Below are 27,782 nucleotides of genomic sequence, written 5' to 3'. Positions count from 1 at the left end.
GCAAACTGCCTAATAAGTGTGGAAACACACTTGGATCAATTTACATAATGGAATACATATATTTGGAGCTATATACATAATGGCAAGAAGGTTTTTATTTATTTATTTATTACATCCAGTAAACTATCATGTTCTGCTCTTTAGTAGATTCTTTCATAAAGCAAGTGTGTATAATATCATTAATATATATTACAACTTGCTTTTTTTTTTGTGATTGCTAAAAACTACATTACACTGTCTGATTACATTTCCACCAGAAAGTAGTGTAAGAAGTAGATAGAGAGCTGTAAATATGTTCCAAAGCAGTCAGGCGAAATATAATCGATCTCTAATGATGTGCATTAATGTGTACCTCTTTTGGTATAAACCATTATACTTTGCACTTATCCACGTGACAAAAAGATGGAGAGACAGATGTTACACTCGGGGAGGAGAGTTAAAGGTGTTTTTGCGTCATTGTTCAGGTAAAGGCACTCCGGTAAAGGAATGTGTTCAGACGTTTCTTGACTGCAGAGCAAGGTTACGCTCAGTTCATTATCAGAGGACCATGAGTGAGATGTCTGAGTCGACGGGCCGTGCAGCGTCTCATCAATACACTCGCCAAGCGTTGTATCGCCAATACTGTATAGGTAGAAGTATGAAATGTAGGCCCTAATTTTTATTTTTTTTAACCTTTAAAAGTGAATATAATATAGTTACTCTATATATAATATGTGCCTAATTCATGAGTATAAGCACTTTTGCTTTTTTTGAGACACGATTTCGTACAGGTCCTACTTCCATGATTTCATGGTGCCATGGATGGATGGGTTTGTGGATTAAGCACTCTTATTTTACAGTGTTTTTTAAAAAATATTGCTGTTTCAGAGCTTTTTGTCCCTGTCTCTTAGTGCTACATGGGCACCAATATGATTGTTTGGATAGTTCCCCAAAAATAGTTTGAGATATTCTTGTTTAAATTGCGTAGTTCATCACTTCTGGGTGAAATGCTAAAAACATTTTCAGGATTCATAACTTGTCACGTCTTTGTGATTTGTCCAATCAAATGTTCTGTAGAACGATATCCTATGTCCTGTCCCTGGAATTGAGTCAGGCTTTGCAGTACTGTAGTATCTTTTTAGGGTGTTGCCTGGTTAGCAGCGAACATGGTCTGTTGGGGTGTTGTTGGCTGTGCGTCTCTTTTCTAACTGTCGCTTAGTTGAGGAAAAAATTGTTGTTCATTTTGAAGAGGGAGAATTTTTTATTTCAGTGCTGTTTTTTACCAATACTGCAATATGCCGCTTCATTAGTGAGTAGCCAAGGGTGCGTCTGAGTCAGCTCCTTAGCTCCCTAGGTCATGAATCAGAATGTGTACACAAGTTCGGGTGCTGGTAAGGACCTGGCTCACTACGGTGTTTACAGTCAAATTAGCGTATCTTCCTATCTGATAATGTGATGTTAAACTTGTGAAAATGGCTAAAAGAAGCATATAAATACCTGCACCACACCTGCAAGATCACAAACAACCTCCTGTCTGTCTTCCAGAATGTACACGCTCAGTGTGCAGAGTTTGTGTCCAATTTTATTTTAATAAAAGGTGTTTTATTAGCCTTAGTAACATCACTGACCTTTAGTCAGACCTGTTTGGGATTCAGTTATATACACTACTGACTGCTTGTCTGAATGATTGTGAAAACTTTTTTTTTTTGGTTTGGCAGAAATGGAAAAAATTTGTTTATGGACCCTGAGAAAGCAAAATATTGGTGACTTGTTTATAGTATTTGTGATGTTTATAACTGCAGTGCCCTCCACTAATATTGGAAGGCAGTGAAAACTTGTCTTTATTGTTTAACCTTTTGATATTTTGTTCAAAACATTCACAAACATACTGTGTTCATCAAATCTATCTATCTATCTATCTATATCTATATCTTTGTTAAATATAGGTGTGCGACAATTATTGGCACCCTCTTCAATACTTTATCAATACTTTTGACAATTTTTCACTGCCTCGTTTCTTCATATTTACCAAGGGTGCCAATATTAGTGGAGGGCACTGTATGTATTAAAATGTTTGCATACAGTTATGCAACTAGTAAAGTTAACTGCATGATGGCAACAATATTAAACAGCAGGAACACTAAAATGTGTTGTGCATTTTTTCCCCCCCCTTTTGGACAGGATGACTGGAGTGGCTTCGGTTCGAGCAGAATTCAAGCACACAGCAACACAGACAGCAGAGCGCAGAGTTTGGAAACCCTTCCCCCAGGTACGAGTCCACCTGAACACCAGTGTGTAATGCAAACACACTGCAGGATTAATACTGCATTCTTGAAACTCAGAAAAAACCCCAAAGAAACCACCACTCAACTCGCAATTCCTACTCGGAAACTCAGGACGGTCGCCAAGTTGGATTATGCTGAGAGATGAGTTATACTGTATGCACTCGTATCTGTCTTCCATAACCTGGAGTGGGCTTACTGGTTATGCAGCGTGTATGAATTTGCTCAGAAAAATGGCAAGAGAATTCCCAGGCTCATTATCCATCTCGCAACTCCAGCCCCGTCTTACCCAAAGCTTCTTTTTTATCCAGACACTCAACATAGCGAGGCTCTTAAAGTCTCCAGGTTTAAGTTGCTTGGTAATCAGACATAAATAAACAAATATTGGTACATTTCACTGGCCGAGAACAATATTTCCAACCATAAAGGCATCTCTCTGGGGCTTTATCTACCCACTCTCAAAGCTGTAAATGTTTCCGACTGCACTGTGCATAAATTCACTGCTTAAATCCGGCTTATGATGGCTGATGCAGGAGAACTAACGCAATCATGTTTTTCCCCCAAGCAAAGAAAAACGAAAGGTGTTGAGGTGGTAATGACTGCACGTCTTCAGCTTTGTTTAGGCGTTGTCATAGAGTGACAACTTTGCTACGTGTTTGATTGTATTCCTGAGCAAATTGGATTTAATATCTGAGGTAATGACAGTGGAGCATTATCCCCACTGAACACACTGGAAAAGAAGTTTTAAGCATTTTAAGAAGTTTTACTCCTTCAGTTTAACTGTTCATTGATTAAAAAAAAAAAAATCAGATTATTATTATTAGTCGTAGATTACGTGGCGTATCCGCGTACAAGTCTGTGTATGAGCTGTTACTATAGAAATAACAGCCTATTAGAACAAGTGGTGTAATATTAACCTATTGTTCAACCTATTACAGCCAGAACTACTGTCCAAGGTACTGTAGTAGTAGCTACTAGAAGATTAATAAACAATTTCTGACCAGTCAGATTTGAGAACTCAACAGCACGATTTCTATATAAGATAAATAAATAACAATTACTATCAATTGTAATAAAACTGTGTTTTGCTGTATTGGGTGCAATAACGTGTCGAAATTAAACTGCATCATTTATGGTCAAATTATTTTGTTGTATTGTTTTTGTTTGCTACTACTACCACTACTAATATTACTACTACTACCACTACAACAACTTACTACTATTACCTCTACTACTACAACTATTACTGCCACCACCACTACTACAACTACTATTACCACCACCACTACTACAACTTACTACTACTGCCACCACTACAACTACTACCACCACCACTACCACTACTACAACTATTACTACTACCACCACTACAACTATAACTACTACTACTTCCACCACTACAACTACTACTACCACCACCACTACAACTACTACTTCCAACCCCACCACCACTACAACTACTACCACCCCACTACAACTACTACCACCACCACTAAAACTACTTCCGCCACCACTACTACAACAACTTCCACCACCACTACAACTACTACTACCGCCACCTCTACAACTATTACTACTACCGCCACCACTACTACAACTACTAGTACTTCCAACCCCACCACCAGTACAACTTCTACCACCCAACTACTATTACCACCACCACTACAACTACTACTACCTCTACTACAATTATTACTACTACCGCCACCACTACTACAACTACTACTACTTCCAACCCCACCCCCACAACTACTACTACCACTACAACTACTACTACTACCACCACTACTACAAATATTACTACTACCACCACCACTACTACAACTACTACTACTTCCAGCCCCACCACCACTACAACTACTACAAATATTACTACTACCGCCAACACTACAACTACTAGTACTTCCAACCCCACCACCACTACAACTTCTACCACCACCATTACAACTACTACTACCACTACTACCACCACCACTACTTCAACTACTACTACCTTCAACCCCACCACCACTACAACAACTACTACCACCACCCCACTAATACCACCACCACCACTACTACAACTACTACCACCACCCCACTACTACCACCACCACCACTACTACTACTACAACTACTACTACTACATACACTTTTACCACCACTACTACTACTAATACTACCACCACCACCTTTACTACTACTACTACTAACAGTAATAATAATGCTTTAGTATAAAGATATTACTATATTATTATTATTAAATCAATTATTTGCCATCTGACTAAACAGAATCAAGAATTCAAGAGTCTTTTTAAAATTGCCAATAAGAATTCCACATGGAGATAATCACGGCTACTTTTGAAACCAACTTTGAATCTTTTGAGTGCTTCTCGTAATCTTGGCCTTATGTTTTTAAATCTGTTTTCTAACCACACAGTGATATTTGCTTGGGTGTTTAATGATGTAGGGTCAGACAGACCAGTGACCTTGAGTGAGCTCGCTACCACAACTTAAAGCACTGTCAATCAGACCACAGTGGTTAGGGGTCATGCTTTGATTTCTGATTTCAGCTCTGTGCTGTTATCTCATTAAGTTTGTACCCAGAGTGATGGTTATTTCAGTCTGAAATAATGTATACATGTGCAGGGGCACTCTCTTTATTTAACAATGCTTTAAGTTTGGCTTTAGTTTAGGTTTCATCTCTCTGATGGAATCTTGAGCTTTAATGAAAGATCATGATCAGACAAATGAGCTAATTACGATGCTCATAATAACCACCAGGCTTCTGTTAGGAGAGACAAATGAATCAAATTCTACCATATGTCTCACTGACTTGATTGCTATTACAGCTACTACCAATTAACCAATGGTAGAGACAGCTGCTGTTCCTGACACTGAAATGGAAATTTGCCATCTGTCAGCCTGGGAAAACCTTTCACATGGCAAAAATCTTTTTTTACATTTACTATATGAAGTTCTGGAATCTACAGCTTTTCCTGAATTGAGAAGTGTTTTTCTTTTGAATGTGTCTCAACCACAAGTAAATGTCTAGTGTTTTATAATCCATCACCAAAATTGAAAAGGGAAAATGTCATTCTACTTCAATTCCGCTTGAAGACGTACTTTCATTGTCTTAAAGCAACTGCTAGATATTGTTTTATGTTACGTTAAATTTAATATATAACAAATCTTAAAGATGACCATGAAATCTATCAGACTTTATCCATCCATCCATTTTCCATACCGCTTGACGTACACAGGGTCATGGGGGAGCCTGGAGCCAGGGGGGAATCAGGGAACACGGGGCACAAGGCGGGGGACACCATAGATGGAGTGCCAACCCGTGGCAGGGCACAATCGCACACATTCACACAGTACAATTTGGAAATTCCAGTCAGCCTACAATGCATGTCTTTGGACTGGGAGGGAAACCGGAGTACCCGGAAGCAGGATTTGAACTCCCAACTCCAGAGGTGCAAGGCACCCTCTGTCCTATCCAATTAAAAAATCATTTCATGTTTAGTAATAACAGAAGTGATTTTATATAAAAAGGGCCATGCTGTTATAGGAAAATAATTTAAGGTTGGGTGGTGTGATGTGGCCTGATGCAAAGTGAAGTCTCTGTTACCACCCCAAAGTTGATTAGTTTCCTAGAACTATCCCACCCCAAGGTGCATTCTTCCTTCATACCACAGCAATTTGATAATTGCGATTTTTTTTTTACTTATTAATGTATGACACTTCATGCTTTTAACCGTTGATGACCGTTAACAGTGTTGTGGAAGTTAGTTCCTGTTATCGCTTACATTAGCACTTATGAATAGTTATTCCCTCACCAGACTTGTTTTTTTTGTAAGGACAATACATGGGATTTAAGTCTAAATTTACAATGGCAAATGAGTTATCACTCTGAACATCATTCACACATCAGTTGCATAATTAGGAAATACCAGATAAACATAACACAAGGAGATGGAATTTTCTGGTGATGGAAGTTGAGTTCACCGCCAGTGGCGTTAACCATACGTCTAAACCACCACCAAGTCTATTTCTTCTTGTTACTAATTTCAATTCCCTAAATAACCTAAAAATATATTTCAAACTTGAAGGAAGTTATTGAAGAAAAGCATTTGACCTTGCTGTGACTTTGACCCTTTTTGGGTTGATACCGATATCTAATGAGTTTATATGCTGGTTATGATGATAACACCGTATAAATTCTTCAAGCATTCAAGCACTCGTCTTGAGAGGTCCTGCTAACAAGAATCTTAGACGGATGGACAACCAGGAAGCGTAATACCTCCACCATTCCACTCGGTGTCAGAGGCATAATAACATGGCAACCAGAACAGTCTTGCTGGTTTAAATTTTTGGTTTTCTTTTAACAGTTAGCGGAAATTCTCGTTTTCGTGTATCATGTTTAAAAGTTTCAAGGTTTAATGTCATTGCCAATGACCGTGAAATTGCTGTCGCATCTCCAGTAAACGTGATATTTAACTAGTTGAATACACAAGCATGCAATAAAAGGCAACACCAGCTAACATCCTACCCTCCTCCCATACACTCATACTGCACAAGATCTTTGTTATTGCACATACTGTAGTTATTACTTATAATGTAGTTATGGCACAAATTCTTAGTTATTGCACATGTTGTATTGTTGATATTGCACAGATTGTAGTTAGAGATATTCCCTGTGGTTACAGCACTAAGTCGTTAATATCCATAAGTGGTCTCTGTCATCACTTTGAGGTACTGTTATGTTAATGCACTGTTCATGATGATGACTGCCTTGGAAAAGGAAGAGGAGATTGAATATATGAGCGGGTTGTGTCGAGTCCTTGATAATGCTGGATGCTCTTCTCAAACTGGTAATTGTTACCAGAGATGTCTTATGTTGTTGACGTTTTAGCCAAATTTGATTTGGACACTTCTACAAACCCACAGAGGACCAGGTCATTTAGAAAAGGAGCTCTAACTCCTGTAAGTGTAAACTACACTCCAGAAAACCCCCTCAGTAAAGATTTATGCCATGAACATTTTCGTTTTAAATTTGTCAAGGAACATTTTTCTATTCCTTAGATCACATTCGGTCTTAGTTGACTTTGGTGCTTGGACGCCTAAATATAATAACTGTGTAAATGTGGGTTGTGGTTTCCACTACTGTAACAAAATAAAAAAAAATAAAAAATCACACTCCTGTTGGTTATGCTTCATGGACCCCACTTCGAGAATCACGATTTAGAGCATTACCTTCAGTTTTATTTATTTACTGCCGACATATGAGCTTTACCTCAGAACACACAGCCATCTGATTACTGCACACTCTCTAAAGCCTGTATGCTAAAGTTCTTTGTGTGTGTGTGTGTGTGTGTGTGTGTGTGTGTTTTCCAGGGAAGGTCAGGTGGCAGGACTTTGATCAGGACCTATATGTGGGGGCGACAGTGGTGAAGCCGGGACAGGATCCCTATGCCCGAAACAAGTTCAACCAGGTGGAGAGCGACAAACTGAGAATGGACCGCGGCGTCCCAGACACCAGACACGACCAGTGAGTCCCTCCTGTCTTGTTACATTTCCATTCATTCATTTATAATTCAGACACTTTCATCCAGAAACACTTACCAGTGAGGCAGAATACAGTTTAAGCATATGGATGTTAGTTATACTGAAAAAGATCTGTGGAAAGTTTTTTAAATAAATGAATAAATAAACGATGATGTAAGTCACATGCATCAGTGCTCGAGTCTGCATACACACCATGTCGGAATTACTAGATGACACCCCGGACGTTCTACAAGGAGCTGTTCATGACCTCGGACGCCTAAATTAATCAGTGTATGATGATCGAGAGCTGCAAAATACATAACTACAACATTAAATCACATTTTTATAGGATTGCTAAATATTACAGAGGTCAGGTGGGTACAAGTCGGAGCACTCAGAGAATTCCTAGTTTATAAGTTATAATTACGAGTTCTACAAGGGCTACAAGTGAATGCTTTTTACAAGTCTTAATCTCGTAATTACAGTAATTACAACATGTCATGAATGCAGCTACAGCTAGATCGTGCTGTTTAGACAGGTGAAGAATGATGAATGAATGAAGAACATACATTTAAATTAAATGTCAGATCTCTCCATCATGCTGCTGTTTTGAAGCTCTTTCTGAAACTGTCATGCAGTTTTGGGTATTGTGCTCTCGTCTCCCTAATCATTTTCACATCTTCATGACTTTTGCATGACCGTGGTGGAAGGAAACACAGGTTCATGCATTTTCTTGTGCTGACTTTTTGGTAATTCAATAGAAATGGTGAAACGTTGGACTAGGAGCTGGTGTCCTAGTTGTTCTGCGTAAATAGTGATTCAAATGCTGTCTAATCACCTAAAAGCAAACGCTTCATCATACACTCAGATTTGTTTTGAAGCATGATTTTTAGACATTTTTGGGTGATCCACAAAAACCGTCCAGCATTTGTAACTCCAGTCTCATGCAGGAATAATTCACACCGTTACGCCCGATCCCAGGTCACTATGTATAGCGTAATGAAGTGATGGCATTGATATGTTTACCTAAGTAGTACTATTTGAGATTCCGCTACAGTGATAGAAGCCTGTTTGGAAAAAGCTAATTACATTTCTCCTAATATCACTTCATTTTACATTAAGTCAGTAAATTGATGCATAATTTCCAAATGATGTGGAAACAGTGTCGCAGTATGTGAAGGAAATGCGTTTTGACAGACTTGCATAAGCTACAATACGGACTCAATATTCTAAACATTCATCTGTGCTTGTTTTTAGCCTTTGAATTTTTAAATCGAGTGAAAGTCATTTTCTATAACAGCAGCTCTGATTTGATCATTCTGGCTGTAATTTAAAGCACGGGTTTATTTTAATGTGCTTGATGTAATACGTTACGGTTTGTATAGCTAGAGCTAATTCACAGGGATGTGTATGGCAGATGCTTCACATAATCTACTGCTAATAATGAACAGATTTAAAAAGCATGTTATTTAACAAAGCAAAATGTTTGTTGATATGGCACTGTTTTCTGTAGGGAGACGTTTAACATTTCTTTAAGGAGCCTCCAGTGTCAGTCGGTAGGTTTTCCGCCACAGGAGAGTCTTCGTGACGGAAGATTTTCTCTGTAATATGACGAGCTGCAGGGTTTAAATAAAAGTAACTATCATGTCTCGTTTTATTAATAATGATGATCGTTGGCAGGTTGCTGTGGTATACGAGGAATAAAACACTTGCTGTTGTTGGAAATTAATGAACTTCAGAGTGACTCTATTCCACTCCATCACACCAACACATTGTTGATCATTCAGTACGTTTACACGGACACCGATAATCCGATATTAAGACAATACTCTGATTAAGAAACTACCATGTAAACAGCGATTATTGATGACTTTAATCTGATTAAAGCCATACTCGAAGTAAACACACACTGAATTAAGACATGTGGAGTATTCCTATTTTAGTCACATTATGGACGAGCATTACAGACATGTACACACCTTAATCACACTACGATTCTAGTGGGAACGTCGGACGGCGTGCCGTGGGGACGTAATGACGTGTGACATTAATCCATCTATGTTTTATAACATGTAAAACTGGAACATGAAAGGAATATCCTAAAAGCAACTCATGTAAACACCTTAATCAGAATATTGTCTTATTCAGAATAAGGTCAATAATTAGATTACTGCTGTCCATGTAAAGGTAGTCATTGATTTATTGTCTTATAAGCGCATTCCCCCAACCTTTTTGCTCCTTTTCGTCATGCTACAAAAATAATGTATGCTCTAGAAATAAAAGTAGTTATTAGTTTTTGATAACATTTTTGGCCCGGTGAAATGAAGTCAATTAATCCCAACCCTACTGCGTTTGTGATCATCTCTATTTCATTGTTGTATGTTGAGTATTGTTCAGCACTTAAGTACTGAGTGACATGGAACGCAAGCAGAGTAATTTAAGCGTTCTCCAGGATGTGCTTCTCTCGTTCCTCACTGCCGCTATGCAGCATTGAGAGACGTGTTCCTGCTTTTGTGCGACGTGTCGTGCGTCTAATGTGCACCACACCCACTCCGCTCTATGATTAGCAAAAGCCACGTCATTAGACCAGGAGACGATTGTGGCACCCTGGTGGGAAAGAAAATAATCGTATTTCTTCCATCTAATCACCGTTATTGTCTTTCAACATCTCTGCTCCCATCTGCATGTTTCTCAGAGACTGGGAAGGTTTTGGTGATTTAACAGCAGGTCTATTCTCAGCTTTTCATTTCGCTCTGCCAGTGTATTATTTTGCCAGATTTGGTCTGTTCCCAGTTTTACACATCATTTATACTTTTGTGGAAGCTGTATCTGTTTATAATGCACCTTGCTAGAGCATACATTATGGTAAGACAAAGCTTTCTTTCAAATAGCAGCCTGTCTGTTTTATTCTGCGCATTAGAGCGGTTTACTGAAAGCCACCATAGAACAGAAGTGTTTTATTTTAATGCAGCTGGGCCTTTTATTTGTTATTTTTATTAATACAAGAAGACATGATGGAGGCAGACAGTTAGGCAGTTAGGCGAGGTGTCCAATACCCAGAGCTTATTTAATCTGTTCCATGACCGTGAAAATGAAGGACGTAAAATGTCTCTCTAATCGAGTCTAATGGAAAAGGTAATGGAGGTTGGTAGAATGGCTCTCTGTTAAACTGAAAGTTGGCCCGTCGTTCCTGTCTGTTAGGGCAGAACTGGGCAGTAAGCGCTGTCCTCCGGTATTGCATTAGCAGCAGCTCAGAAACTTTGACAGTTTGTCAGAGGGGAAGTGAGTGTGAGCACTCACCATTCCAGAATAGTAGATATCTTGTTATATGAGCACTACATACTGGGTGGAAATTAACAACGGATAATATCTGGCGTAATAAAAAAATAAAAATAAAACCTCAGACATCACTTATTAAAAAATAAAAGTGGCCTCGGTAGGTTTGAAAACTGCTTTAATAAAAGAATTTTTTTTGTACTGGCAATGTACATGTTGGGTCTGTTATTTTTGCCATTGCATCGTAATGGACATTTGTCTAAAGTCTAATCCTTTTCATGCCTTTTTAAGGTGTAGTTAATATACAGATGGACAAATTAAAGGAAGAAACAAAATACAGTGTGTTAGTAAGGTGTTGGGCCACCACAAGCTTCCAGAACAGCTTCATTATCGCTTGGTTTGTTTGTACAAATCTCTGGAACTGAACTGGAGAGATGAACACTATTCTTCCTAAAGATATTCCCTTAGTTGCCATCTAAAACGTCGGTCCACAAACTCCCATTGGTGTTCAAATGGGTTGAGATCCCGTGATTGGAAGGCCAAGACCCACCACTGGGTCATGGGAGGTTAATGGATTAAATAAAAATGAATATTTTAAAGAATTGTGCACTTTATACTATGTACATCCAATTATCCAATCAGTCAATTGTGTCACAGCAGCGCAGTACATAAAATCATGCAGATGCAGGTCAAGACCTTCAGTTAATGTTCACATCAAACATCAGAATGGGGGGGGGGGGAATAAAATGTGATGTCAGTAATTGACCATGGTTTCAGCTGACAGGAACTCTACAGTAACTGAAATAACCAGTCTTTACAACCGTGGTGAGCAGAAAAGCATCTCAGAATGCTTGTACGTTGTGGCAGACTGTCTACAACAGCAGAAGACCACACTGAGTTACACTTCTGTCAGCCGCTAACCGCAGTCTGAGGCTACAGTGTGCACAGGCTCACCAAACCCGGCCAGAATCTCACATAGGTGTTCAACTGGGTTGAGATCTGGTGATGCTTCCAGTTTTTTGTGGGTTTTTTTTTTTTTTTACTGCTGATGCTTTCATATGGGTTCAGATTGTACCAGGTTCATGTCTAATTTATGACCACGAGAACAGTGCTAGTTGAGAAATGTATTATGCGTATTGTTTTGCTGCTGAACGCTGTGATGAGGAGCACAGTGATATGAAAGGCTGAAGTTGTGGGAAAACAAACAGCAGGAGGATTGTTAGGTGTTTATCTGTCGTAATTCCAGTGTACACAGCGGTTTCCAACAACAGTTGCCGAGTTCCAGAAGGACGCTGCTTGGTGGGCAAGACGCACAGTCTGTTTATATCAGCTTGTGCTTTCGCATGTGAAGCCGCAGAGCGCTCCCAGGACTCCCCGATGTACTGTTGACATGCAGGAAGTGGAGTCAGAGTGAGAAATCCCCTGATCCTCAGTACATTCCATGCACAAGCATGATCATACTAACAGACATGATGACTGTTGTGCTAATGGAGTTTCATCATGTGGAAATCTGGTTCACAAGTGGTTCTGGTCCTTATAGAATACGTTTCACATGGTCGGCTTGGTTATTTATAGAGCAGCTTTTTCTAGCTAGCATGCTTGCGACTCTGACTGGAGCAGGGATTCTGGCAAGCATAAGTAAATTATGTCGAAGTGTGTAATGTTCCATTGTAAATATTCAAACAGTGTATCTTTGCATTAGGTTGCCATGAGCAGATCTCTGGAAGACAACAGTATTTTACTACTGGTGACCATCTGCTCATCTCCTTATCTTTTGCCCATTGTGTATGCTCTTTTTAAGCCTGGAGATGTTAGTGCTTCCAAAAACTGTCCAGTTATTGATTTTCTCAAGTCCACTTGTTCTGCTGTCTGTTGTAGCTTTGGAGGATCCAGGCAGTCCATCAGCCCAAGTCTCTGCAAGAACATTAGTCATGGAATTATGGGCTAAAGTCAACATGAAGCACAAGGCTGAAGTAAATGTTTACTCAGGACTAGCGAACACTGTATCTCAGGCCTCCCACTCTGTTTCACCTCCCTTTGAATGGAAATTTGAGCACTTTTTCTTTTGTACCCGAGTCTGTTTGGTATGTTCTGTCAACTGGTGAAAGCAGATCTTTAGTCCACCTAAAAACAGTGTTTTTTGGGTTTCACTCTAACGCAGAGACCATAGCATATGTGATAGCAAGCTGTTCCTTTGGCTGAGGAACGCAATTAGTTCTTGTCATGTTGCTTCTTGTTTCGATGGGGTTTTCTTTTACTGGTGAGGAAAGGCATGCTGTGGTCTGTAGATAAACCTGGAGGATTGTAACTGAAATCCAGTCAAGAAGCCTTTTAAAATGGAAGTGACAGCTAAAAACAGAATTATTTATATATAATCCATAAGCAGTCATCTTCTAGATGATCAATCACCTCAGATCAGTTGTCAAGAAAAGCAAATTGAATAAACACTACCGCAATCAATTAAACATTCAGGAGAGCTGTAAAGATTACACCCTCCTCCAAGGAGACCAGAAGATGCGCTATATTGAAATGTTTTATCAGCTCAAGGACTCAACAAGCAAGTCCATTCATTCCTTATCTTGACTTTATAAAGCTCTGTGTGTTTGTGCCCTCAGCATATCTTAAAGGCAGAACGTCTTTGGCTGTTCTACAACACATTCTGTGCCGTAACTCTCATATCTTTCTTTCCCCCCTGGAGGTATTTCAAGAAAATTAAGAAAGTGAAACGTTAAAAGCTCATTAAAGTGTTCTAACTGGTGCGACTTTAATAAATGAGCATTTTAAAGCTGTTGCACAGAAAGTAGTTTTGCACACACTGTGCTTATTTCATCATGTTAATACATTCTTTTTATATGAATGTGCATGTTTGGAACGATCTGACAGTCCTGTATAGACTGTTTGCACAATATATTTTCTTATTCCTAGTGAGAAAGCACAGGAATGACGCTCCGGGCTCCAGTGAATGAAAGCCAGATCAGCCGAGTCACAGGCTATGCGGATTAAGATGTTTGACGTGCACTGTACTTGCATGTCCGATCAGTTTTTGTATTTCAGAACTGAACACCAGTTGATGGAAATTATATTTTTTTTGTTTTGCTTTGCTTTGCTTCTGAGTGGCACAACAGGAAAGCGTTCGCCCTTTTGTACGTAGACTGCAAGTTCGGATCCCGTCGATGCTTCAGTCGTTCTCGGTCGTGCTGTCTGGAGATGTGAGATGGCGTATTCTCACCCCTGTCAATCACAGTGACATTAGCCAATCGTCGGTGTCTGTGAGCTCATGTTCGCGAAAGAGGGTGGATGGCGCTTGCTAAGAGTGTGTTATGCTGCATTGATGCACAACATGGGCAGCAGTTTGAAAAGATGTAGAGGTTCGCTTCATGTATCGTGGAGGAAGCCTTCACCCTCCCAAGTTGATGTGGGAGAGTTCGCTAGTAGGTGGGATTTGGCAAGATCGTATTACCAAATTGGGAAGAAAATGGGAGAGAATTGGCAAGACCTAATGCCGAAGCATTCTTCAGGATTCTGTGTCCTACATTTAGGAAAAGAGAAAGCAGAATAGCCTTAAGGAGTTTGTAAGTCACAGCCATATGTTAGGTATTAAGACAAATTAGTTAAATCAGTCATTTATCCATAATCATGTGAGAAAAGAGATTTGAAAATCTCTGTCCTGACTTCTAAAACTGTACATTTATGAGGCTTGATTTTCCGTAGCTTTGTAGCTTGTGTGAAAAATTGGAATATCGTATAAAACATTTGTGAATAAAGCAGCGTTTCCATCCCACGTGTTCAAGAGAACAAAATAGTCACTTCCAGGGGAAACTGGCGCATTAATTAGTATTAATACAAATGGTAAAGTATTAATACAAGCGCAAGTATTAATATAAATGGAAGATGTTGCAACTGGGGAAGCCACTGTGGCTCTTTTTTCCAATGTAATAAATGACTTGCTCTTCAGAGCGTGCAGAAGAAACCCCATCACACACCTCATGCTATCTTGTGATTGGAGGCAGATGCCTGATGTTTGGCAACATAATCATGTGAGACAGTTCTGGCAGGTAATTATACCAGATCGTTTCGATGACAGATTTTGGCTCAGGCATTTCAGAATGACGAAAGCAGCATTTGAGATGCTGTGCAACAAGATTGGTCCGCTGCTTAGTCCAGTTATGTGACCCACCGTGCCCCAGTTTACTTTTCTGAGCCAATTATCCAATCACATGATTTGTTAAGGCAAAGTCACATGATTTTTTATGATGCCCATCATATTCGGTAAAAATGTGTTTCCGTTGTAGTTCATGCGCATGTCGTCTTATCGAATAAAAAAATTATCCACCTCAATCACCCCAACCCTTGTAGGTTTAGTCTTGTAAACTTTTGTTGTTCTCAGAGCTTATTTATTTGCGATAATCCAAAAGCCTCTATGAAAATCCTATTGGGTTTTTGTCAAGGGAACCGGTGGGATGATAACTTCCGGCTTCCGGTACAAAATGACGTTATCCCTGCACCACTCTATTGGGTGGTTTGGCTGCGTCTCTCCTCCTGTAAACACTGTTATTGCCTTTTCTGCATACGCCCAAATTGTTTTCATTTGGTTGATGACATGACCATGTTTTTGTTACATTTTGCATGGGATTCGCTGGAGGTTCTCTTTAAAGATCTGTTCAGAGCTGTCAGAGCATATAGTGAGTGGGCACTGGATGCATGGCAGAAAGTTTGGCCTGCAGTTTTGGCATGCGTGGTTGCATAGCATGCAAGCTTGGAGGTAGTCTGAACTCCTGCCATGCTGAGATTCATGAGGACATCTGGATGCAGTACAGTTTACTGATTAGACTAGAGGGAGTCAGATTGATGGTGTTTATTATAAGCACCAGGAAAGCGCCTGATTGTTTGAAGGTTCATGGTCATTTTGTTTGCTAGGCAGACATGACTGAATGTTTTTATTTTTAAATGGGATTTTCCTAAATAACACACAAAGGCTGATTGTTTTGGCGATATGAAATGTTGTGAAGCTTTCATCCTTTATCAGCATGCATTAGTAAACAGGCTTTGTACTTTTTCCACATTTTCACACTGCAAACAATCGTTCTTGATTGAAAGACATCTTTGGCGACTTAGCACTTGATTACTTAATAGAAATATTTTAATCAACTGTAGTCTGTACTTCACTTGAATTTGCTTAGTTGTGTTTTTTCTTTTCTAGTCTCAGAAGTGCACTCCAGGTTTTTATATAATCATAGTCAAGTTCTGTAGGAAGCAAAATTGCAGTCTGTATTTAATGGACTAATGTGATAACCTGCTGAAAGAGTCTCTCTGAAAGATCTCTGCCTGATATAGGTTTTTTTTTTTTTAAACCAGTGCAGGAATAGTGAGAAGACAGAAACGGCTCATTGTGCAGCTGAATAGACAAAGACAGCAAGAGGAATTTGGGACAAGGCTCAATTTGGAAATAAAAAGAAGGCATACTTCTCAGTATGTTCTATAATATTCATTTAAACTAAGCCCGGAATGGCCTAAATAATGAGCTGGATTTTCTGAGTCATACAGACGTGCACGTCACAAAAAGCACGATTCTCTTCAAGTACACATGCAGCATAGAAGTGCACTTTTTTTGTGCATTTATTTTAGCATGTAGACATTATAGAGCAGGGGTGTCCAATCTTTTCCGCAAAGGGCCGGTGTGGGTGCAGGTTTTCATTCCAACCAAGCAGGAACCATACCTGATTCCACCTGTTTAATCTGTAGATCTTGATGTAAACGTACTGAATGAGAACTGACTGTTCACGTGCCGCCTAATATATCCCACCCCCCTTGACAGGTGCCATTGTAACGAGATAATCAGTCAGTACGTTTACATGGATAACACTAATCCGATATTAACCCGATTAAGACAATACTCTGATTAAGAATCTACCATGTGAACAGCAATTTTTTATTACCTTAATCTGATTAAAGTCATACGGGGATATAAGGTCATAAGGTCAATAATTACATTACTGCTGTCCATGTAAAGGTAGTCATTGTTATTCACTTCACCTTTATATACACCTTCAACATACTGTCTATGCAGATTTGAGGAGGAAAATATACATCACTCATCACTGGCTAGCTCTTTGCTAACAAAGGAAGGACATGGTGTCCATATGTGTGATTTATTTATTTATTTATTTTATTTATATTTTTTTTTTACTTTGTAGCTCAAATGCCTGGTAGATGTCATCATTCCAAGTTGTGAATTCTGAGGGAAGTCAAATGCAGCCTTATTCCTTTATAATTAATTTATTCGGAAGATAAATTAATGCGCCAGTTATCTTTTATTTTGCAAAAATACATTTCTTCCACATCAGAAGTGGCATATAAAATTGTCTAATCGAGCTGCAGTCTGGGAAGAATTTGTCCACGTGCATACAAATCAGTGATTACACCCTCAAACAGATCGATCCAGGGTCAGACCTGATTGTCCAGGCTCAGACTGAGAACGCACGTAGTAGATACTTTTAAAGATTTTAAATGCTGCTCTTGTGCTTGGGATTTGCCAGCGTGTTGTCAGCCTGTTATTAATAAAACGGGGCTGTATTTGGATGTGCATGTGTTTACTGGGGTGAGAAGGACGCATGATGTTTGACCTTTTGTTATTAAAGCACTTTATTTAAAAGGGAAGTGATGATGGAAAGCATGTGGTCTTTATTCCTTCAAGAACGTACCTCTGTGTGTGTGTGTGGATATTTTTGGCATTTTCTCAGAGCAGTAATAGCTTGAATCTGGGACCCGAGCAGCACTGCAGATTTAATGTATCAGAAATACATCCTGCTGAATGAGCTGTGAATGTGAAGGTAGCTTGAATTGCTATATTTGTGTATCCAATTTTTTATCTTGTATTATTTTTTGCATCTTCTCCATCTCTCTGTTTTTACTGGGGCTAGAGCGTGAATACAACCTGTAAAGTATCAACAAGAAACTGCAGATTATTATGAAATAGCAACAATATCATAGTTACAAAGTATTAAATCATCGAAATCATTCTCAGGGGTTCTTGAAGCGCTTTTTCATAAAAAAAAAAAAAAAAATGCCATAAGGTATGACTCCTCTCCTGGAATAAGGAAATAGGGAACATGTTAGAGATTTTCCTCAGAAACGCTTGTCCTCGAGTCTGTACAGCGATACAGTGATGGAAAAGTGTCCTGCTCTTCAGGTGGAAATGGAGGAGGAAGCTGTGAGTAAGGTGTGTGTGTGTGTTGTAAATAAATGAAAGTGCAGAATCCACATTCAGGTTCCAGCATCCAGCAAGCTCATGCAAATAAACATTTGGCATTCTCGTGTTTAGATGTTCTGTGAATTTTGAATTTTGCATGAGATCAGGTCGGTACATCACCTTCACTCTGGTCTGAGGTTAAACTTTGCAATGCATGGTGCTGTGCGCGTGTACGAGTGCAGACTTGCGGAGTGATGCTGCTCTCATGGGTATCAGCAATGAGACATTCTGCCAGGCTCCTGATCTTGTACCAGAGAGGAGCGTGTGCTTTCTCACCTTTAACTAAAGAAAAGGCTGCAGGATTCCAACCTGTGTCCAGATGTGCAATGTCCAGGACTGAGAAGGGATACTGAAATTAATTTCAAGTGAACACTTCAACAGAATGTACTCTCTCTCTCTCTCTCTCTCTCTCTCTCTCTCTCTCTCTCTCTATATATATATATATATATATATATATATATATATATATATATATATATATATATATATATATAATGAAAAAAATATATATTTTGCCACACACAAATCGAAAAATTAAAATAAGTGGACATTATTGTTTCAGTTTTATTGTTCTAGTAGTTAGTGTCATAGATGTTGTTGTCATTGTAGTTGTAGGAGTGGCTATTGTGTTAGCAGGAGTTGTATATATTGTTGTCATCGTAGTAGAAGTTGTTGCTGTCGTAGTTTGCTACCTCAAAATTATACTACTTCTTGGTAGTGGGATGAAATATTGATAAACTTCAGTTCTAGTGTAATTTACAAATATTCATGATCTCTCTCTCTCTCTCTCTCTCTCTCTCTCTCACCCTCTCACCCTCTCACCCTGGCAGCTGTCGCCATAAGCAGTGGAGGACCGATCTGCCTGCATCCAGCGTGGTGATCACATTCCATAACGAAGCTCGATCTGCTTTATTACGCACTATAATCAGGTGAGCTTTCTGCACGGGAGCTCCTCATGCCCAGCTCTCTGTACTGTCTGCTGTGTTCGAGTTACACAACATTAGAGAGCACTCCACACGCAGAGTGCAACGCCGCCGAGCACTCCATCATTTTGCCCCTGCTGATAACGTTTAGCGTAACCACTTGTTTAAAGTACACAATGTAAAGCTCTTGCGTAAGAGAACCCGTTTAACTCCTGAACCTCTCGCCGCAGTGTTCTGAAGAAGAGTCCTGCCCATCTCGTCAAAGAAATTATCCTCGTAGACGATTACAGCGACAACCGTAAGTGCTTCCGTCTCCAGCTTTCCACGCGCATCCATATTCCTTTCATCCCTCAAGCAGACGCACCTTATTTCCTTCATTTTCCAGACTTGATTTGAGGTCATTTCCTCTGTTGTCATGACATGACCTGATTAGCTTATTGACAAAATGGACATGCGCGTCCTGCTTCCTGGGCTTTAGTGTCTGTTTTGTGTTCACCAACTTTAAATGAACTCTCCTTCTTCATTTGTTTCTTCAGCTGAAGACGGGGCCTTGCTCGGGAAAATCGAGAAAGTCCGGATTCTTCGAAACGATAGACGAGAAGGTGAGTATGTTAATAACACTGCAGGTTATGTAACGTCTGCTCCTTCCTAGAGGACTTCAGTATGGCCTACATTCATAATCTGTTATCCTAACAACTAGACTGTTTTTCTACACAAAGGGAAATACGAATACAAACAATAATACATTTGAAAGAATTCAAAAGCGTTTCGGGTGATATAGAAGTGGATGGAGGCGGTAATAAAGGCGAAAGGTAGATATAAATGGTATTAGAGAATATTTATACAACATTACGAAAGGGAGCTGCATTCTTTTATACTGACTGATCTCACAGCACGGTTGACTTCTCGAATCTGATTAGTCAGAAGATGTAGATTTATATTATACACACAGTGCGGCTTGGACAGTAGTTTTGGCTGTAATATAAATCATAGGTTAATTTGAACGCTCACTTTCTAATACGTTATTGTTTCCATAGGAACAGCCTCATACTAATAAATGAATTCTTGTTGGTGAGGAAGTTATAAAGCGTGACGTGTCATTAATTAATAAATTAAACCTCACACCGCCAGGGTCGGGGGTTCGATTCCCACCGTGGCCCTGTGTGTGCGGAGTTTGCATGTTATCCCCGTGCTGCAGGGGTTTCCTCCGGGTACTCCGGTTTCCTCCCCCAGTACAAAGATATGCATGGTAGGTTGATTGGCATGTCTAAAGTGTCCATAGTGTATGAATGGGTGTGTGAATGTGTGTGTGATTGTTTGCCCTGCGATGGATTGGCACCCTGTCCAGGGTGTACCCCGCCTTGTGCCCGATGCTCCCTGGGATAGGCTCCAGGTTCCCCGTGACACTGAAAAGGATTAAGCGGTATAGAAGATGGATGGATGTAATTGTTGGCAAATCACAGTGGTACTTGTGTAGTTTGTTTTTATATATATATATATATATATATATATATATATATATATATATATATATATATATATATATATATATATAGCTGTGCAAGTAGGGAGTTGCTGTTATACTAAATGAATCAACACCGTCTGACCAATCAGAATCGAGAATTCAACAGTGCTGTGGTATAAAGTAATATAATTCCTACTGTGAATATATAGAACCGTAAATGTAGCCAAATATTAAATGTTCTTCTATTAGATGTATATGGATTTTTATTTTAGTGGACGTTAGTGGGAAATATTCCTATTAGATGCTTCTGCTCTCCTCTACGCTGGCTAGACAGGAAAACATTCAACACATTCCAGTGGTTTAGAAAAGCTCTGCAAGTAAATAAACAGTTTATTGTAGCAACAATAGTGCAGCTTTAAAAAAAATGAAATGATAGAAATTATCTTTGTATCTCTATTACTTGATGGCCTCAGACTCAGTCTAATGGATTTTCCCAGTTTTTGTTGTTTACCTGCTCAGATTTCCATCTAAGTAACAATCAAGCAATCAGGCTGCTTAGCTGGAGGGAAGTGGAGAAGCCACATGATTTTTAATGACAACCAGCACCACAAACAGCCTCATCTCAAACACACAGCTTTTCTACACAGTGCTCGGAGAAAATGGTGTTAAACAATATAAATGCTTTGTTATGAGAGAGCGTCGTTTTTGGAAGGTGCTCGTGATATCCAAAATACTTCTGTTTTTCATTTCAGCTGTTTCCTTACCTCCGTTCCATACACGCTTGGTTCTTTTAACACTGTAATGTAGTCAATGTGAGTTTTAATTCGATGGATGGAGGTTTAATAACGCTTCATCGAAAAGGACATGAAATTCTGACAGCTGTGGAAGATGCCAAGCAGCTGAACTGCAGTGCGATGTGTATAAACAGAGTTTTGTGGACAGGACAGAGGTTTTGGACATTAATTGAGAGACATGATTTTGTTATTTAGTATGATGAAGTCCTTCCAGTGACTGCAGCCAGAAATGCGTTGGGCTGCTGTCAGGAGTTTGGGAAGTTCACAGAGATGTTTGTCACGTTGTAGATTTGATGTGATTACAGAATCACAGATCACATTCCTCCAGTGCAGATTAGAAACAGCCAGGAGTGCTCTGTGTTCTTACACCAGCCACAGGGAAGCAGCGCCTGTGTGTGCGTGTGTGCGTGTGTGTGCGCGCGCACGTGATTTTGTCTGCACACGTGAGTTTGTCTTTTTGTGCTTTGTTGTTTGTGTGCATGCAAGGTGTTTTTGTGTGTGCATGTGATTTTGTCTGCACATGTTTTTGAGTACTTTTTTTTGTGTGCATGTGCCTGTTTGTGTGTGCGCATTTGTGAGGCTGTGTATTTTGCATGTGCGTTTGTATGTGTTTGTGTGTGCATTAGTGTTTCTGTGTGTGTGTGTGTGTTTCTGTGTGTGTGTGTGTTTCTGTGTGTGTGTGTGTTTGTCTGCATTTGTGTGTGTGTTTGTCTGCATTTGTGTTTTTTGTCTGCATTTGTGTGTGTTTGTCTGTGCATTTGTGTTTGTGCGTTTGTGTGCTCACTTGTGTTTGTGTGCATTTGTGCGTTTGTGTGCGCATTTGTGCGTTTAAATGTGTTTCTGTGTGTGCGTGTGTGTTTAAATGTGTTTCTGTGTGTGCGTGTGTGTTTAAATGTGTTTCTGTGTGTGTTTGTGTGTTTAAATGTGTTTCTGTGTGTGTTTGTGTGTTTCTGTGTGTTTAAATGTGTTTCTGTGTGTGTGTATGTGTTTCTGTGTGTGTTTGTGTGTTTAAATGTGTTTCTGTGTGTGCGTATGTGTTTCTGTGTGCATTTGTGTGTTTTGTGTTCTACGTTTGTTTGGTGTGTGTATGTTTTGTGGTGCGGTGGTATTTATATCCCCGTATAAGAATAGGAATATCGGACATTTTTGACCACTGGACACTTGTTTTTGGAACTAAAAGAGGAAATGTTTCCGTACTGCTGTTGCAGTTAAAGTTAGATTAGAGTAAGATTGATGTGTAGCATCGCATTAATTAGCTGCATTAATAATGATGTCACTGGAAGTTCCTCACAAGGATAGTAAAACGTGTGTGTGTGTGTGTCTCAGGTCTGATGCGATCGCGTGTCCGAGGAGCAGATGCATCCACGGCCAGTGTCCTCACTTTCCTGGACAGCCACTGTGAGTGTAATGAACACTGGCTGGAGCCTCTGCTGGAGAGAGTTGCTGAGGTTAGTGTCTCACACAGTCTCATACACACACACACACACACACACACACAGACACACACACAGAGCCACAAATACAGTGGGACAAATCCTTGTTCAAAGCCGTGGATGTGACAGATTGTTAATTAAATTTGTGCAGGACGGCACTGTGCTCATGGTCTGATAGTCTGAGTGGATCAGTTCAGTAGTTGGTGAACATTTTGTTGTTGTTTTAAGTGATTAGGTTCTTACTCAGTCCAGACACGCACACCACCGGTCAGAAGTGTGGAGACACTCGACTGAAATGTTTCTCGTGATCTTAAAAACCTTTTGATCTGAAGGCGTATGATTAAATGTTTGAAATCGGTGTTATAGACAAAAATATAATTGTGCCAACATATTCATTTCTTTCCTTAGAAAACTAACATTTTATTTACAAAAAATTTTTATTTTTTTTAAACGGATGACTTGGAGCGAAATATTCCAAAACGCAGCCGATAAGTGTCCAGCGTAGGTGGGAACTCCTTTAATACTGTTTAAAAAGCATCTCAGGGAAATTCCTCAAGAAATCGGTTGAGAAAATGCCAAGAATATTTAAGTTTATTTTTATCAAGTTTATTTATTTTTTTTATTTTTTTATTTTTTTACCACAACATAATTCCCATAGTTCACTTGTGTTATTTCAGAGTTTTGATGACTTTATTATTATTATTCTAAAATGTGGGGGAGGGGATAAATAAAAATAAAGAATGTGTGTTTCTACATTTTTGATTGGTAGTGTACATTTTCTGTATAAGATGACCTGGTTAGAGTAATGTCACTCAAAAAATTTAGCATTCCCAGTAACCCTGCCCAGACTTGCAAGTATCATCCATCCCAGGAGATTGGATCATCATGGATAGTATTAAGTACATGTATGAATTGAGTGGCAGATGTATTGAGCCCATCAGGCAGGGTTTTTTTTTTTTTTCCCACACCAATCGTAGCTTTCCGAAGTGTAGCACTGACAAATGGATGTCAAGTTAGCTGAAGTTTTTGCTATTGTTCATTAGCAGATGCTGTAGTATTTCCCAAAGATATTCACTGATCAGCTATAACATTAAAGTCACAGTACCTGTCAAGGGGTGGGATATATTAGGCAGCAAGTGAACAGTCAGTTCTTGAAGTTGATGTGTTGGAAGCAGGAAAAATGGGCAAGCGTAAGGATCTGAGTGACTTTGACAAGGGTCAAATTGTGATGGCTGGACGACTGGGTCAGAGCATCACCAAAACAGCAGGTGTTGTGGGGTGTTCCCGGTATGCAGTGGTTAGTACCTACCAAAAGTGGTCCACACCGGCAGAGGCAGTGTGACGCTCTAAGCAATGTTCTGCTGGGAAACCTCGGGTCCTGGCATTCATGTGAATGTTACTTTGACACGTACCACCTACCTAAACATTGTTGCAGACCAAGTACACCCCTTCATAGCAACAATATTCCCTAATAGCAGTAGCCACTTTCAGCAGGATAAATTGTTGAAATTGTCCATACTGCAGAAATTGTTCAGGAATGGTTTGAGGAACATGACCGAGTTCAAGGTGTTGTCTTGGCCTCCAAATTCCCCAGATCTCAATCCAATCAAGCAACTCTGGGATGTTCTGGACAAACAAGTCCAATCCATGGAGACCCCACCTCACAACTCACAGGACTTAAAGGATCTGCTGCTAAAGTCTTGGTGCCAGATACCACAGCACACCTTCAGAGGTCTTATGGAGTCCATGCCTTGACGGGTCAGAGCTGTTTCCATGTTACAAGGGGGACCTACACGATATTAGGCAGGCGGTTTAAATGTTATGACTGATCGGTGTATACTCATAAAGGAGATGAGACAACTACCTGAGGTTTGGAGTCTTCTTGGTAATAGTTAAGGCCATCAGATAAAGTTGTAGACAGGTCTTCTAGTACTCTACAAAGACAGTTAGAGTAGCGTGTGTCAATGTAAGATCTGGGAAAAGCGCTGTTCCTCCATGCATTGCAGAAAGTTGTGTCCTCAAAAACCATAGATCTTTTTAATCACTCCGACATCTGGATAGAATAACCAAAACCTCCCTGAAGTGAAAATGTATTGTTACTTAAACAATAATTATTCGTCAAAATCTAATTCATCTAATGAACAGAAAACTGCTCAGTGTAGAAATGTCTCAGAATTTTAATAGCTAGAGGTTTATTTGAATAGTTTCAGATATTATTGAGCCTATCATTTTATATAGAACATAGCAGTTTAATTATACAACAAAAGAGCAAAGGAAAGGATGAGATTCACTTACCATGAACATTAATGATTCTGGTTCAGTTATGTAGCCAGTCATCTTCAGCTCATTTTTATGTTTGATTTTCCAAACACAGTAACGTTGAAGGCTGAATAGCTTTATGTTCATAATATATACACTCTAAATAAGTTCGCATTTAGTTTACCGAGACCCAGAAGTGTAATAAATGCTCAGATATCCTCAGACAAAATCGAGCAACTGGTAGGATGAAAATAACTAAATGTAAAGAATTTAGCCTTATATGAATGGGGGGGGGGAAGGAAAAGTAAAAAAGTCATCCGCTGTGATGACTGTATCAGTTCTGAACAGAGCCTGTGAAATGCTTGCTCTGGTGTGGGGGTGGGTGTGACGAGTGGGAGGGGGCGTGTGACGACTGGGTAGGCCTGTCGCTATAGTCAATATATCGACTTATCGCATGATATATGGAAATGAGCTCAGTCATTTTTGGTGACGTGCAAATATAAACGTGACGGCGCGAAATGGCGCACACTCACAGATTGTGTAACTCGCAAACTTTTGACTGTACGAATTGCCAAAGAAAACTTGCATCTCCCAAACTTCCATTCCATCCTTGTACAGCAAGGTAAAAGACGCCATTCTGAAGGAGATGAAAGACGTGTCCTTTTACTCTGCCACTACAGATATGTAGTCAAGCTCAAATATGACCCCATACACGAGCTTGACCATACACTACAGAACCGCTGACTGGACTCTGCAGTGTTTAGAGACCAGATACATACCCCAGGACCACACTGCTGTAGTACTTGCTGAAGCACTTCGGTCTGCTTTAATGGACTGGGAATCAGATGAGTGCAAAAAAGCCTGCATATTTACAGACAATGGTGCTAAAATTGTGGCTGCAGTACGCAATCTTGGCTGGCCATGGCTCAATTACTTTGGCCACAACCTCCATTCGGATATTTCCCATTGACTGGACAGTGACAGGACTCGCACAGTGCGGGCCATGGGACTTTGTAGGAATCTTGTCAACACCTTCAACCTGAGCTGGCTAAAGAAGAGAGACCCGATGAAGACACAGACTGAAACCAGTGTCCCCCAAAACAATTTATTACTGGTGAGTGATGATAGTTATTATACAACACAACATATTTAAGGGGTTAATATAAACTTAATTTAAAGGGTTTTTAAAAATATTTATTTATGACTTACTTTGGGGCCTATTTGTATTTATGTATTAAATAATTGGTTACATTAGAATGTAACCATGTATAATTTGTGATTAAATAAAGGAAATTTCAAAAGTAATATTTGTTAAATGTTATGTTAGTATAGACCAGAGGTTCTCAACCGTTTGCCTTTTGTAACTAAAGCCCCCCCCCCAAGCCTCCCCTATCATGTGGTACAATTTTTACAAGTAAAAATTACTTTTCATAACTTTTATGATTTTTAAAATAAATTTTAAACAACTTTTTGGATCATGAATGAATTAAAATGTTTCTGAACACTATAAATACTTTGACTTATAACTAGGCTATAATAATGTGTACTATTTTACATGTAAAACATGCTGCATTCCATTCGTCTTGCATTCTAAAAACATTCGCATATGAATGATATAAATTGGGACGAAGGGCGCGTCTCGTTATCCATGTTAAATCTCCGAATCTCAGACACTCTGTGAACAGAGCAGACCCAGAGAGAGGTGTGAGTGCAGCGGGAACGCAAGACCTCGCGCTTGCAGGACAGTACTGGCCACAATTGGAAAGTCGCTAGGATTTGTCCAAAAACTCCCTAGATTTGTCCCTAGGTGTTCTTTTATTATTATTTTTTTTCCCCCCTTCCAGAAAAGTAGCTAAAGAGGTCTGAAAAGTCACTAAGTTGGCTACACTGGTCTGCACTGACTGCTAGATAAAAGGCAGGCTAAGCTCCGCCTCTCCCCAGCAAAAAGAAAATACAGAGGGAGAGGGAACACAGGGTTTTTCATTATAAATGATGCCCTGTTTGTGTTTTTTTTCTTTTCATTTTCATTTCTTGAAAACAATTTGCGTCCCCCTTCCGTGCACTCCTGGGGTGGGGGCACACCCCCTGGGTGCTATAGACGAAGTAATGACTATAAAAGCAATGTTATCTTTTCCACAGGATGTTGCCACATGATGGGACACCAAGCAATAAATGATAGAGAGGGTGCTGGAGCAACTCCCAGCTATAAGACGTGTCCTGGTTGAAGATTGAAAGCATTGCCACCTCAGCCCAACCTGGCAGGATGTTTGTGTTGGAATCCATTAATGCCGCAATGAAGCCAGTGGCTGATTTCACGGATGTCCTCTCAGGGGAAAAATGTGTCACTGTGTCCTCAGTAAAGCCTGACTGCATTGGAACTTCTTAAAGGTGAACTTTTATCTCCAGACCACAATGACACTGCACTGACAGCAAACATAAAGGCAAACATATGCAGGGTATTGACAGAGAAATACAGCCCATCTGAAATCCAAAACCTTCTGAGAAAAGGCCTTGGATTTTCTCATCTTGGATCCCAGGTATCGTTGTACCATGGAGGATGCGGATGTCTTGGATGATGTCAAAGAAAAGCTCTTGC

General features: G+C 39.7%; 1 protein-coding gene across 2 annotated transcripts in view; it reads left to right on the top strand.

Annotated features, from left to right (window-relative positions):
• Positions 1 to 27,782, top strand: part of galnt2 (UDP-N-acetyl-alpha-D-galactosamine:polypeptide N-acetylgalactosaminyltransferase 2) — a 138,186-nt gene that overhangs the window by 90,587 nt on the left and 19,817 nt on the right. The window contains exons 2-7 of one of the 2 annotated variants that reach the window (XM_053621845.1): positions 2,161 to 2,248; positions 7,638 to 7,791; positions 19,143 to 19,241; positions 19,466 to 19,533; positions 19,772 to 19,837; positions 22,821 to 22,942. In XM_053621845.1, the coding sequence (XP_053477820.1) occupies positions 2,161 to 2,248; positions 7,638 to 7,791; positions 19,143 to 19,241; positions 19,466 to 19,533; positions 19,772 to 19,837; positions 22,821 to 22,942 (597 nt within the window). The remainder of the gene's footprint in view (positions 1 to 2,160; positions 2,249 to 7,637; positions 7,792 to 19,142; positions 19,242 to 19,465; positions 19,534 to 19,771; positions 19,838 to 22,820; positions 22,943 to 27,782) is intronic. The other variant, XM_053621846.1, reaches the window with a different exon arrangement.

Source organism: Ictalurus furcatus, chromosome 3 (genome assembly GCF_023375685.1).
Source record: "Ictalurus furcatus strain D&B chromosome 3, Billie_1.0, whole genome shotgun sequence".
Taxonomy (NCBI): domain Eukaryota; kingdom Metazoa; phylum Chordata; class Actinopteri; order Siluriformes; family Ictaluridae; genus Ictalurus; species Ictalurus furcatus.
The sequence above is the reverse complement of the archived record's forward strand: the minus strand, read 5'-3'. Positions and strand labels throughout refer to the sequence as shown.